General features: G+C 34.0%; 1 protein-coding gene across 20 annotated transcripts in view; it reads right to left on the bottom strand.

Annotated features, from left to right (window-relative positions):
* LOC135226765 (plasma membrane calcium-transporting ATPase 3-like) overlaps positions 1–12500 on the bottom strand; it is a 538460-nt gene that overhangs the window by 169738 nt on the left and 356222 nt on the right. For all 20 annotated transcript variants that reach the window (XM_064266580.1, XM_064266568.1, XM_064266575.1 and 17 more), the window contains 2 exons: positions 4768–4992; positions 1–121 (listed from right to left, as the gene is read on the bottom strand). The exon at positions 1–121 is cut by the window's left edge and continues 77 nt beyond it. In XM_064266580.1, coding sequence (XP_064122650.1) covers positions 1–121; positions 4768–4927 — 281 coding nt within the window. In that variant the 5' untranslated portion in view covers positions 4928–4992. The remainder of the gene's footprint in view (positions 122–4767; positions 4993–12500) is intronic.

Raw genomic sequence — 12500 nt, forward strand, 5'->3', positions numbered from 1 at the left:
GTGACATCTTGTAATGCTTCCCATACTAGTGTTAGGAATGTTTTTGCAGGCTTAGGCGGAATAACATTCGAACCAAACGTTTGTCTTCGGTGTTCTAAATCGCTTTCATTTCCTGTCAGTCCTGAAATCAGCAGAAAAAGGCCATCAAATGGGTTTGAAAATACAAAAATTTCAGTTTTGAGAGAGAGAGAGAGAGAGAGAGAGAGAGAGAGAGAGAGAGAGAATCATACCTTGCATTTCCCGTAAGGTAAGGTTACCAGATGTATCTACCTTATCAATTCAATTTCAGAAAACGTTTACATGAAATATCATAGAAAATAGAAATTTCTTACCTAGAAAGATCATGTCTTGCAGTATAAGAATTATTTACACAGTAAGAAAAACATATTATGTACGTACCTCAAAACAGTTAAAACAATTTTAAGACGCACAGTATAACATGTAATATGATTTATAAGTAGTACAAGCTGTCCCTGGTTCATGACGGTTCCAGCTTACAATGTTCTGAGGTTACGACACTTATCAAATATATTCATCAGAAATTATTTCCTGGTTTACAATGCATGTTCCAGGGTTACGGCGCTTATGACACAGACAGAAGAAATATGACCCGAAAAAGGCAAAATAATAAATATTTGCAGGTTTCTCTGATGAAAAATGCAATAAAAATGCAGTCTACATAGTTTTTGATACACCCAAAGCATTAAAAGTAAGGTTTTCCTAAGACTTTCAATGATTTTCGATGATGCTTTGGTTTACGACTATTTCGGTTTATGACGTAGTACAAGAACGGAACCCCCATCGTAAACCATGGACTGCCTGTACATGCTTGCAAACCTTTCTTCCTAAGTACATTTAGCTTATCTCAAGTTGACAAAATACCAGAAAGCAATTTCTCTCTGCACAAGTTACAATCCTACCTCACCTACCAGCATTAAACTTTCTGTAATCTCATAATCTTAACCTTCTGTAGTCTGAGCAAGTTAGTCTACACCTCCTTTATAACATGCAAAATATAGTACTTCTTACCACTATACTTAATTCAAGTTTCTGACATTAGTACTTTAAGCTTCCTTTCTTTCAACAAGCTTAGCAACTTGACATTAAAGGAAATTATCAATACCAAAGCACAATTTAACCTACTACTTGGCAATAAGCCTGGGTCTGCCTTAAGATTGTCTGTGTTATTTAGTCTTATTGTTTTTCTTCTTTAGGGTTTAAAATGTTCTATTTGCCACAAAGAACACTTTTTTCTAGATATATATGCATTTCTGCTTTCCTTTCACTTTTTATACATATGTGCAGTATTTATTCCTATAAATGAGAACTGTATTGAAAACGGAGTTATTCCTAGACTAAAAGTTCCCCTAAAAATATGGCTGAAATTGTTACTTCACACATATATTCTAATGCTTATTAAGATTACTGAAAAGTTGACCTTCAAGCACTAATGTAATGACTTAACACTGAATCTAAATACTTAAAAAACTTGTGAAGCATTTTAAATAATATTCATTACTAACATATAAGAAAAGCTGCAATGACAATAGTATACTTGTATAAGTGTGATAAACATGATATCAAGATAAACCTTGACAAAGTACAGGCAGTCCCCGGGTTACGACGGGGGTTACGTTCTTGAGACGCGTTGCAAGCCAAAAATCGTTGTAAGGTGGAACATCGTAAAAAATCCTAAGAAAACCTTACTTTTAATGCTTTGGGTGCATTAAAAACTAAGTAAACTCCATTCTTATTCCATTTATCATAAAAAAACTTCAAATACTGATTATTTTGCATTTTTGGAGTCATATTTCTACTGCCAGATGTGTTGTAGGCGCCGTAACCCTGGAACATGTGTCGTAAACCTGGAAATAATTTCTGATAAATATAATTGAAAAGCGTTGTAACCTCGGAACGTTGTAAGCCAAACCCGTCGTAAGCCTGGGACTGCCTGTAGCTAGTAAAGACTTTTTCTAACTAATTTTAGTATTTACTGCATTTGCCTTGGTTAACCATATAGCTCAACTATATAGTAAACAGTTACTGACATCTTGGACGATGCATTCTTAATTCCAGTCACAGTTTTATAAGCATTTTTAGCAACCTTAGGCTTTGATCACCTGGCCTTCCACGGAACGGTTATGGACCTTAGTTGTTTTATGCCTTCATCAGTGACATGACTTTGGTCTAAAAAATGGGACAGCATAGCAAAACGCTACTCTGGCTGGGGCTATTCATTCTACCAAATGCAGAGTAAAGTTGCAGCAAGATATACCCACTTGGTTGTGAGCAACAGCTTACTGTCCTGACTTTAAAACATCATCTACATAGGACTATCAGTAATAACAATGTTAAACTTTTTTTTTTGACAAAATTATGTATAATTCCTAGAAAACCAGCAATAAAAGGGGACTGTTATTTCTGAAGAATAATGGTAGGAGAAAATAGTAGCTTTTTTTATAATAAAATAACCTTAGCGGTTTTGTCTTCGTCAGTGACATGACTTTGGTCTAAAAATATGGGACAGCATAGCAAAACACTACTCTGGCTGGGGTTATTCATTCTACCAAATGCAGAGTAATGTTGCAGCAAGCCATAACCATTTGGTTGCGAGCAACAGCTTACTGTCCTGACTATAACATCATCTGCATAGGACTATCAATAATAACTACGTTCAATTTTTTTTTTTTTTTTTTTTTTTGTGGATAACTACGTCAATTTTTTTTTTTTTTTTTTTTTTTTTGAGGAAATTATGTATAATTTCTAGAAAACTAGCAATAAAAGGGGACTGTTTTTCTGAAGAATAATGGTAGGAAAAAAATAGCAGCTTTCTTGGTAATAACTGCTCACTACTATTCAGAAGTGAAACCTATTCATACGGAACAACCCCACAGGGTTGTTCACTGGGAAGTAAGACAAGGTAAAGGGAAATACAGAAAGAAGACCACTGTATTAAAAAATATATATCAATAAATAGATAAAAATCCATTAAAATTCCAGGAAAATAGTACTAGGGAAGCAATGTATTGGACCTTCATTTGAACTTCTGAAGTTCCAATTGCACAACTTCCTCTGGGAAGCTGTTCCATAATCCAACAGTGAGGAATAAAGGACCTCTGGAACTGAGAAGTTCGACAGCAAGGAACATTGACTGCATATTGATGCTGCTGTCAAGCAAATCTGGTCGCTCTTGTCAGCTAAAGGGGACATTCTACCTAAAAGAGATAAATCTCTGGCAGAAGCAGACATCCACACTGTAGAACAGTATTTTAGTAAAGGGAGTGTAAATGTAGTAAAACAGGTTGCACAGATTTTATCACTGTTATAAATATATACGTATATGAGGCCTTACGAACAATACCTAACTTTCGTGCAGCATTTGCTGAAGCTTTCATTAGAAGTTTCTCAAAAGTTAGATGTGAGTCAAAGGTTACACCTAAAATAGTTAAAGCTTTAGACTTGTTCAGCAAAGTTCCAGTCACCTAAAGGGAAGGATGGGGAGGGAAATCTATACGAGATCTGCTAATCAATAGTGCTTGCATTTTACTGGAGTTTAGCTTAATACCTCACCAACTACTCTCTTCCCTGATCCGGTTCATATCCCAATTATGGTTGAGGGCAGCTTCATTTCTCAAAAGTTGAGACTTTACTACTACACCCACAGTGTTGCATTATCGGCACACATACAATCTTGTTTTCCAGGCCAAAACCATGTCACTTGTATACTCTTAAAATAACAGTGGACCTGATATACTACCCTGTGAAACTCCAGACAAAATAGGTCTTGGTTCACTAAAGATCTCGGGAGTCCACAGCAACTCGCTGCTGCCTACCTGTAAGATTTAACTGACAAGTGATCTTGCACCATACACATACCCAATGATTAGCTTTTATAGGTTATGCTGTACTTTATGACTGAAAATCATTAAAGACTAAAGGCTTTGCTGCCAGAAAACTAAAGTACTGTCTGTAACAGTTCCTGACCCATCAAAGATGATATCAAGAGCACATGCTTGTCCCTCTGTTCTCTTCCAGGGATTGTTAGCTTTTACACAACATTACTCAAAGTGACAGTTTTCTGTCTCACAAGTGATAACAAAGTAATGATAAACATCATCACTAGAAAATATTCTGCGGAGTCTTACTCCCCAAGGTCTATTTCAGCATTGGAGAACTTCCTTTAGTACTTACTCTTAATATCAGAATCCACATTCAATGAAAGTGCCAAACTGCCATACACCCAGTGAGGCACCTTTACTCTTGAAGCTTGCTTCTGCAAGCTAATGGACTTCTAGACTCGCTCAATATCAGTAATTGTTAATTTAGTATTAATAATTACACTCAGCATTTTCACTATTAAATATAATCACATTAAAATTTTTTTAGTATCGATTTGAAAAATACTTTGACAAGTGCCTCAAACACATGCTTCACACATTTATATCTTTGTCTCCATATATTTGACCGAATCTTTTTTACTAACATTACTTTCTTGAAAACCATTCATCAGCTAAAGTTTATAAATATTTAGGAAGGAGCTTTAAATAACAAAATGTCTTAAGAGATAGAATAACTTGTTACTACAACACTCAATACCAAACATACTCCCAGCCACTAAGGAAGGAATATCAATACTGTAACACAATTTCTGGAGCTTTAGGCAATAGGATATTTTCAATACTCTTTGAATCCTGAAAAATGAGTGCATTATACCAAGCAAGACATTACAGTATTACTTATACTAATACCAATAAAGTTCATTCTTACCGTTCGTGGCTGATGAGTAGAGCCTCTTCGTTATCTCGAGGGTGCCGCCATATTCTTGCTGGATGCGCTCCACACCCTCGGGACCACGACACTCCATAAGCTCGCGCAGTTGTTTGAGCGTGACGCCATATTGCGCCGGACGACCATCAATTGTCGCCATTCTGCACGCTGCTCACGCTCCGCTGCTACTCACCACGCTCACGGCACCCCCCAACTACACCGCCCCTGGAAGAAAAACATTGTTAAATATACAATCTGCAATAATTAAACCCTGAATATTATATTTTGTAATAATCGAATATACTATGTGCAAGAATACTACATTGGGCAGTCCTCGGTTATCGGCGGACTTGGTTAGTGGCGATCTGGTTCTATGGCGCTTGTCTAACACCACAAAATCAGCGATTGACGGCACCGATAACAAGTTATGAAAAGAAAACCATATACAAAAAACCAATAGTCTCACTTTCATACATTCACTATTTCAGTTATCATGACATTTCTATCAAGATAGGCATAGCCAGCAACCTATTCTTAAGAGCCTTACGAATTTGTTCCCCAGATTTCCTGGATCAGGAATTTGAATTAATGCCCGAGCAGCTTTTGTCTTTGTAAGGTATCCTGACCGTATAATTGAGAAAACGATTCATAAAGCAAACGTAATTTTCTACCGATCCCCTCAAGACAAGACCAGAGAGACACCCAAAAATAAAATAAAAATTCCACACCTGGAGAGAATTAAGACAGTGACCCAGACTCACAAAAATCTAACCAATTTGCCTTTACATACCCAAATACCTTTGCCAAATTCCTGATTAACGTCCAACAAAAGACAACTACGGAGGACACTGGAGTATACGACATCCCACACCTGGACTGTGACTAATCTTACATTGGTTTTACAGGAAAATCACTTCCCCAGAGATTAATACAACATAAATGGTCAGTTAGGTATGAACAACAGAGCTCAGCTATTTTCAACCAGATAAATAACCATAACCACAGAATAAACTGAAATTTATCACATATAATTTATAGCAGCAACTGTCGGTACAAAACCCAAATGATAGTCAACCTTGATTAAGCAAAGACACATAATGAACATCAAGGGGCACCTGGGATTCAGATATCAAAGATAAAATCTTCTTTCAACCAAGGCTTAAGAAGATTATTTCCTTCAACCAATGCCTAAGAAGATTAAGGAGGAATTAACTGTGGGGGACCTAAACATGGCAACAGGTGGATGGATCTCTTGGTATATATACTACCTTTTCCATAACTTTTCTTATTCACTACCTATATTTTGGCACTTTTATGGGATTCTATTATTAGATAGAATTCCGTTGTAATAACATTTTTACCAGTCTACAGTGTTCCCCCCGTATTCGCGGGGGATGCGTACCAGACCCCCCCGTGAATAGTTAGAATCCGTGAATGTTTGGAACCCCTATAAAAGCGCTAAAAACAGCCTATTTCATTAGTTAAAACTTAAGAAAAACCACTAAAAGTTTTCATACTTGGTTTTTTTAATAGTTTTCTCACAAAAAGTGCATTTTATGATGAAATTGATCACAAAAACCAAGAATTTGTGGATATTTCTCATAGAAAAATACCGCGAATGCGCGAATTTCCCGCGAATAATGCAGGGAAACGTTCCCGAGAGAAATCCGCGAATGTGTGAGTCCGCGAATCCAGAGAACGCGAATACGTGGGGTCCACTGTGTGTGTGTGTGTATATATAAATATATATATATATATATATATATATATATATATATATATATATATATATATATATATATATATATATATATATATATATATATATATATATATGTTCAGGATTTAAGTAGGAAACAAGGTAAGATAACTATATATATATATATATATATATATATATATATATATATATATATATATATATATATATATATATATATATATAATATTTGTTGTATCTCGCCACTCTTGTTCATGCTGTCAACTGTGTCTCGTGTATCTTAATGTTGTATTCAAAATTAACTTTTCGTTAAGCCTTTACAATGTCTCCTAAGCGCCGTGCCCCTGCGAAAGATTCCTCTAGTGAGCCCAAGAGGATGTGGAAGAAGATGATCATCAGTGAAAAGGTCAAATTTTAGATATGTTAAAACGGCAGATGTTATGCCGCGGTGGCACGCCATTATGGAGTGAATGAATCAACAGTGCGCTACATAAAAAAAGACGAAGCTAACATCCGCAAAACTGCTGCAATAAGCTTCAATAAAGAAGTGAAACGTGTGGTAACTCCGCATAATAAGAGAATTGTGAAAATGGAAGCTGCATTATCCTTGTGGGTTGCTGATTGCAGGAAAAATAAAAAAGTGTGTTTGGACACTAATATGATCAGGACAAAGGCCAAATCTCTCTATAATCAAACATTGTCCGATGACGACGACAAAGGAGGTGCTGAAGAAGCCGCTGAAGATGATCCTGATGAACCTCAAGCCAGTACTAGTTCTGCTATGAGTGATTCGCCTCCTCGAGGATGAGGTTTTACAGCCAGCAAAGGCTGGTTCGATAAATTTCAAGAGAGAGATGGCATCAAAAGCGTGCCTTTGTATGGTGAGGCTGCCTCTGCCGACACTGATGCTGCTCGTCGTTACATGGAGGATGAGTTTCCTAAGTTCATCAGTGATGGCGGCTACCTCCCTGAGCAAGTTTTTAACATGGACAAGACAGGGCTCTTTTGGAAGGAGATGCCTTCTCATACATTTCTCTTCAAGGATGAAGTGAAGAGGCCAGGCTTCAAGCCCCACAAGGACCGTGTCACTCTCATCATGTGTGGCAATGCTGCAGGCTTTATGCTTAAGCCAGGGCTTATTTATAAGGCCAAAAATCCATGGGCCTTAAAAAACAAAAATAAGGCTATGCTCCATGTGTATTGGATGCATAACTCTAAGGCCTGGATAACAAAAGCCCTGACCCTCTAATGATTCCTCCATTGCTTCATTCCCCAGGTGAAGCTATATCTGGCTCAAAAGGGCCTCCCTTTTAAGGTCCTTCTCTTGATGGACTGTGCAGGAGGCCATGCAACAGACCTGCAATATTATGGGGTTCAGATAGAGTTTCTGCCCCCTAACACCACATCTCTAATTCAGCCGACGGATCAAGGTGTCATTCGTACCTTTAAGCCACTCTGCATTCGTTCCACGATGGAGGACCTCATGGTGACAGTTGACGACAACGAAGGCTTCACCTTGAAAAAGTACTGGATATTGGTCAATGCTTGACCAATATCCAGCAAGCATTGAAGGACATGAAAACTGAGACTATAAATTCTAGCTGTAAGAAATTATGGCCTAACGTGGTGCATGACTATGCAGGTTTCCCTCCTGTCGAAGTTCATCACTCGGCGGTGGGGAAGGCGGTGAGGCTGGTTTGCATCATCAGGGCTGAAGGATTCGTCGACATGACAGAAGAAGATGTCAACAGCCTTATTGATGCCAACTCGGACCCACTGAAAGATGAAGACCTCCTTGAGATGACGAAATCTGCAAGTGAAGAGGAAAGCGAAGAAGAGCAAGACGACAAAATTGAAGAGCGTGGCCTTACCCTAGAGAACCTGCAACAATTGTGCAACATGGCAAGGGCAATGCAACGATTTGCACAAGACATCGATGATATGGTTCCAGCTGTCAAGTTTAGCAACCGTGTTGACAGGGTTATGTCCTTGTACAAGGGCATTTTGCAGCAAAAGAAAAAACAACGACAGCAACTACCCACCACCATGTTCTTCTCCAATGTAAAACCCCCCAGCTACACAATCAGCGCCTCCAGCAGAAAAGCCTCCGAGTCAACCTGAAGCCTATACGAGTGGAGTGGGAGCCTCTTCTCTGCTACCACCAGCCTCTTCGCCTCTCTCAGAAGCAAATGTTGACGATCATGAGGCGCTTCCCGAACTGATTTAAAGGGCTTATTATACCTGGGCAGTAAAACCATCATCATCATCATTCATCATCACATTCATTGAACTGCACAGGTCGGTCATCGTCGTCATCATCATTGTATAATATTAATGTTTTATAATTAAATGGATTTAAGTAAAAAAAAAAATATATATATACGTATATATATATATATATATATATATATATATATATATATAAAGTATAAATATACATATTCTAAAATTCTGGTACCCACTCACACACTACGGAAATTCCTAGGGGGACCCATCCTACCCCGTGGATTTTCACCTATCGCGGGGGGTTCCGCTCCCCATTAACCACAATAAACGAGGGATCACTGTGTGTGTGTGTGTGTGTGTGTGTGTGTATGTATGTATGTATGTATGTATGTATGTATGTATGTGTATATACGTATATATATATATATATATATATATATATATATATATATATATATATATATATATATCTATATATATATATATATATATATATATATCATATATATATATATATATTATATTATATTATTATATTGTATATATTTCCTACGTTTATACGATCTCTTCGTCTACCCGGTAATTAATTCATTATTTTGATTTGTAAAACGGCAGCCATAGTCCTCTAAATATCAGCTGATTTTTAGTAAACGCGGGAAACCAAAACCCGCCAGCCAGAGGTAGGGAGTTCCTAAGTTGGGGGAAAATAGACTCTTGTCAGCTTTAGGGACGTATCTCAAAGGGAAGGATGTAGGCAGACTAGTACTTCTTAGGCCTATATCTTAAGCTCTTTTTCCTGTGAACCCTCTGCTGGCTGTATGTTCTGTTTCCAGGATTGCCCTGCTCGTGGGGGGTTAAGCCGACCCCCAACACCCATGAAAAACACCTGGATTCGGCCTCAGACCGCTCGAGTTCGTCCACCCGCCTTCCATTTAGGCCTATCCATGGGGTTACTGGCACACCAAGGGACCCAGACCTAAGACAAAGCCAGGCGCCACATTTCTACAAAGATCCACTGAACACGGCATCCAGGTACGTCTTGTGAAACAGCATATTGCCAGTCCCTTACATCCTAGTGCCTAATTATTCCCCATTTTCCCAATTCAATTTCTAAACCAAAAAGAACTCATCCCTTTGTTTCCTCTCACTGCCGCATGGCCGCATGCTTCCCCTTGTGTGATCGTCCCAGACAAATGAAGTCATTGCATACCTCAGTGAACCATTAGAGTTCCTTTTCCCCAGTGTTAGAGAACTGAATAATTGAAATTGGGCAGTAAATCCTTTTTTATTTATCTTGTCTAATCTGGGATTCTTTTCCAGATTCCCTGAGTCACATGTCAAGTCTATCTGCCCGCAAGTGTTGCATTACTGCAAAATTATGAAACCTAGCTTTCATTACTTGAATCACATTTTAGCGAGCTATCCATTTGTGAGAGATATATGGGTCCCAACGTGTGGACGCTGCATTTACTTTTCTCCAGGCCAGTAAGGGCCTCTTGTAAATAAATAGCTGTAAAGTAATTGGCTGAGTTTCTGGCGACCTTTCCTCTAGAGTAAATTATCACAATAAATCCTTTTACGGTAAGTTCAAGTAAATTTCCTTTATTTTCCCTTAACTATTTCTGTTTACGTATCGGAGTCCTTTTCAGGCCGGGCTACGTACTAAATATATTATATATATATATATATATATATATATATATATATATATATATATATATATATATATATATATATATATATTTATTTACGTATGAGCCCGGCCTTGAAAAGGACTCCGATACGTAAACAGAAATAGTTAAGGGAAAATAAAGGAAATTTACTTGAACTTACCGTAAAAGGATTTATTGTGATAATTTACTCTAGAGGAAAGGTCGCCAGAAACTCAGCCAATTACTTTACAGCTATTTATTTACAAGAGGCCCTTACTGGCCTGGAGAAAAGTAAATGCAGCGTCCACACGTTGGGACCCATATATCTCTCACAAATGGATAGCTGGCTAAAATGTTATTCAAGTAATGATCACATTTTAGGTACTGCTGCTTTTCATTTTTCCTGCTGACTCATGTATATATATATACATGAGTCGCCTGATTTTCATTTTTTTCCTTGCAGACCTATATATATATATATATATATAATATATTATATTAATATATATATATTAATATAGATTTTCTATTATATTCTATATATATATTATATATATTATATATATATATATTAATCTAATAAGCTATATAATAATATATTCCTATATATTTATTATATTATATTATATTATAGATATATAAATATCTATATAATATATATTTATAATATATATATTATATATATTTTAATAATATATTTAATTATATTATATCTATCTATATATATCGATATATATATACATAATCTATATATATATATTATCATATATATATCTCCTATATATATCTATATATATATATCTATATATATATATATCTATATATATATCTATATATATATATCTATATATATCTGATATTATCTATATATATATATTCCTATATATATCTTTATATATTGATATTCTTTATATATCATATATATCTATTATCATATATTTCTTACTATTCTATATATATATATATCTTCATCTATATATATATCTTTATCTATAATTTCATATATATTCCTATATATATTCTATATATTCCATATATTTTTTCTATAGTATTATCTTTCTCTTATATTTCTTTAAATTTTACTAATATATATCTATATTTTATTCTTATATATTATATTCTTATACTCTATTATAATATTAATTATCTATTCTCTCTATTAAGTCTATATTATATATATATTTATATATCTTAATATATATCTATATACTATATATATCTCTATATCTACTATTATATATATCTATATATATATATATATATTATCTAAATATATATATAGCTATCTATATATATATATATATATATATCTATATATAATATATCTATATATATATATCTATTAATCTATATAATATATATCTATATCTCATTATATATATCATATATCTCCCATATATATACTATATATAATATATATATATATATCTATATATTACTATCTATTAGATCCCTATACTCTATCCATATTCTTACTCTCTCTCCATATATATATTATATTATATCTATATATATATTCTCCTATACTCTATATATATTATAATAGATATCTATATAATATCTATATATATATATATAATATATTATATCTATATATTATCTATATAGATATAATCTATTAATTATATTATATATCTATATATATATAAATATCTATATAATATATTATCTAATCTATCTATCTAATCTATATTAATTATATTATAAAATATATGTAATAAATATATAATATAGTATACTATATCTATAATTATAAATATATATATAATATATCTTATATATCTAATATATAATCTAATTATAATAATAATATTATTAATATAATATAATCGATCTATAGTGAATAATATTATAATTAATATCTATAATTATATATCTATATATAATATTCTAATTTAAATTTATTATATATCTATAATATATATAAATATTATATATATATATGTATAGGCTAATTATATAATATATATAATATATATAATATAATGTACTATAATTCTAATATATATATCTTATTATGTATTATATAATTATTTTTTTAATAAACTATTCTATTATTATATATTATCTATATTATGTATTATATCTTCTATTAATTCTAATTATATATATTATATAATCTATTATTATATAAT

Source organism: Macrobrachium nipponense, chromosome 20 (genome assembly GCF_015104395.2).
Source record: "Macrobrachium nipponense isolate FS-2020 chromosome 20, ASM1510439v2, whole genome shotgun sequence".
In the NCBI taxonomy this organism is placed as follows: domain Eukaryota; kingdom Metazoa; phylum Arthropoda; class Malacostraca; order Decapoda; family Palaemonidae; genus Macrobrachium; species Macrobrachium nipponense.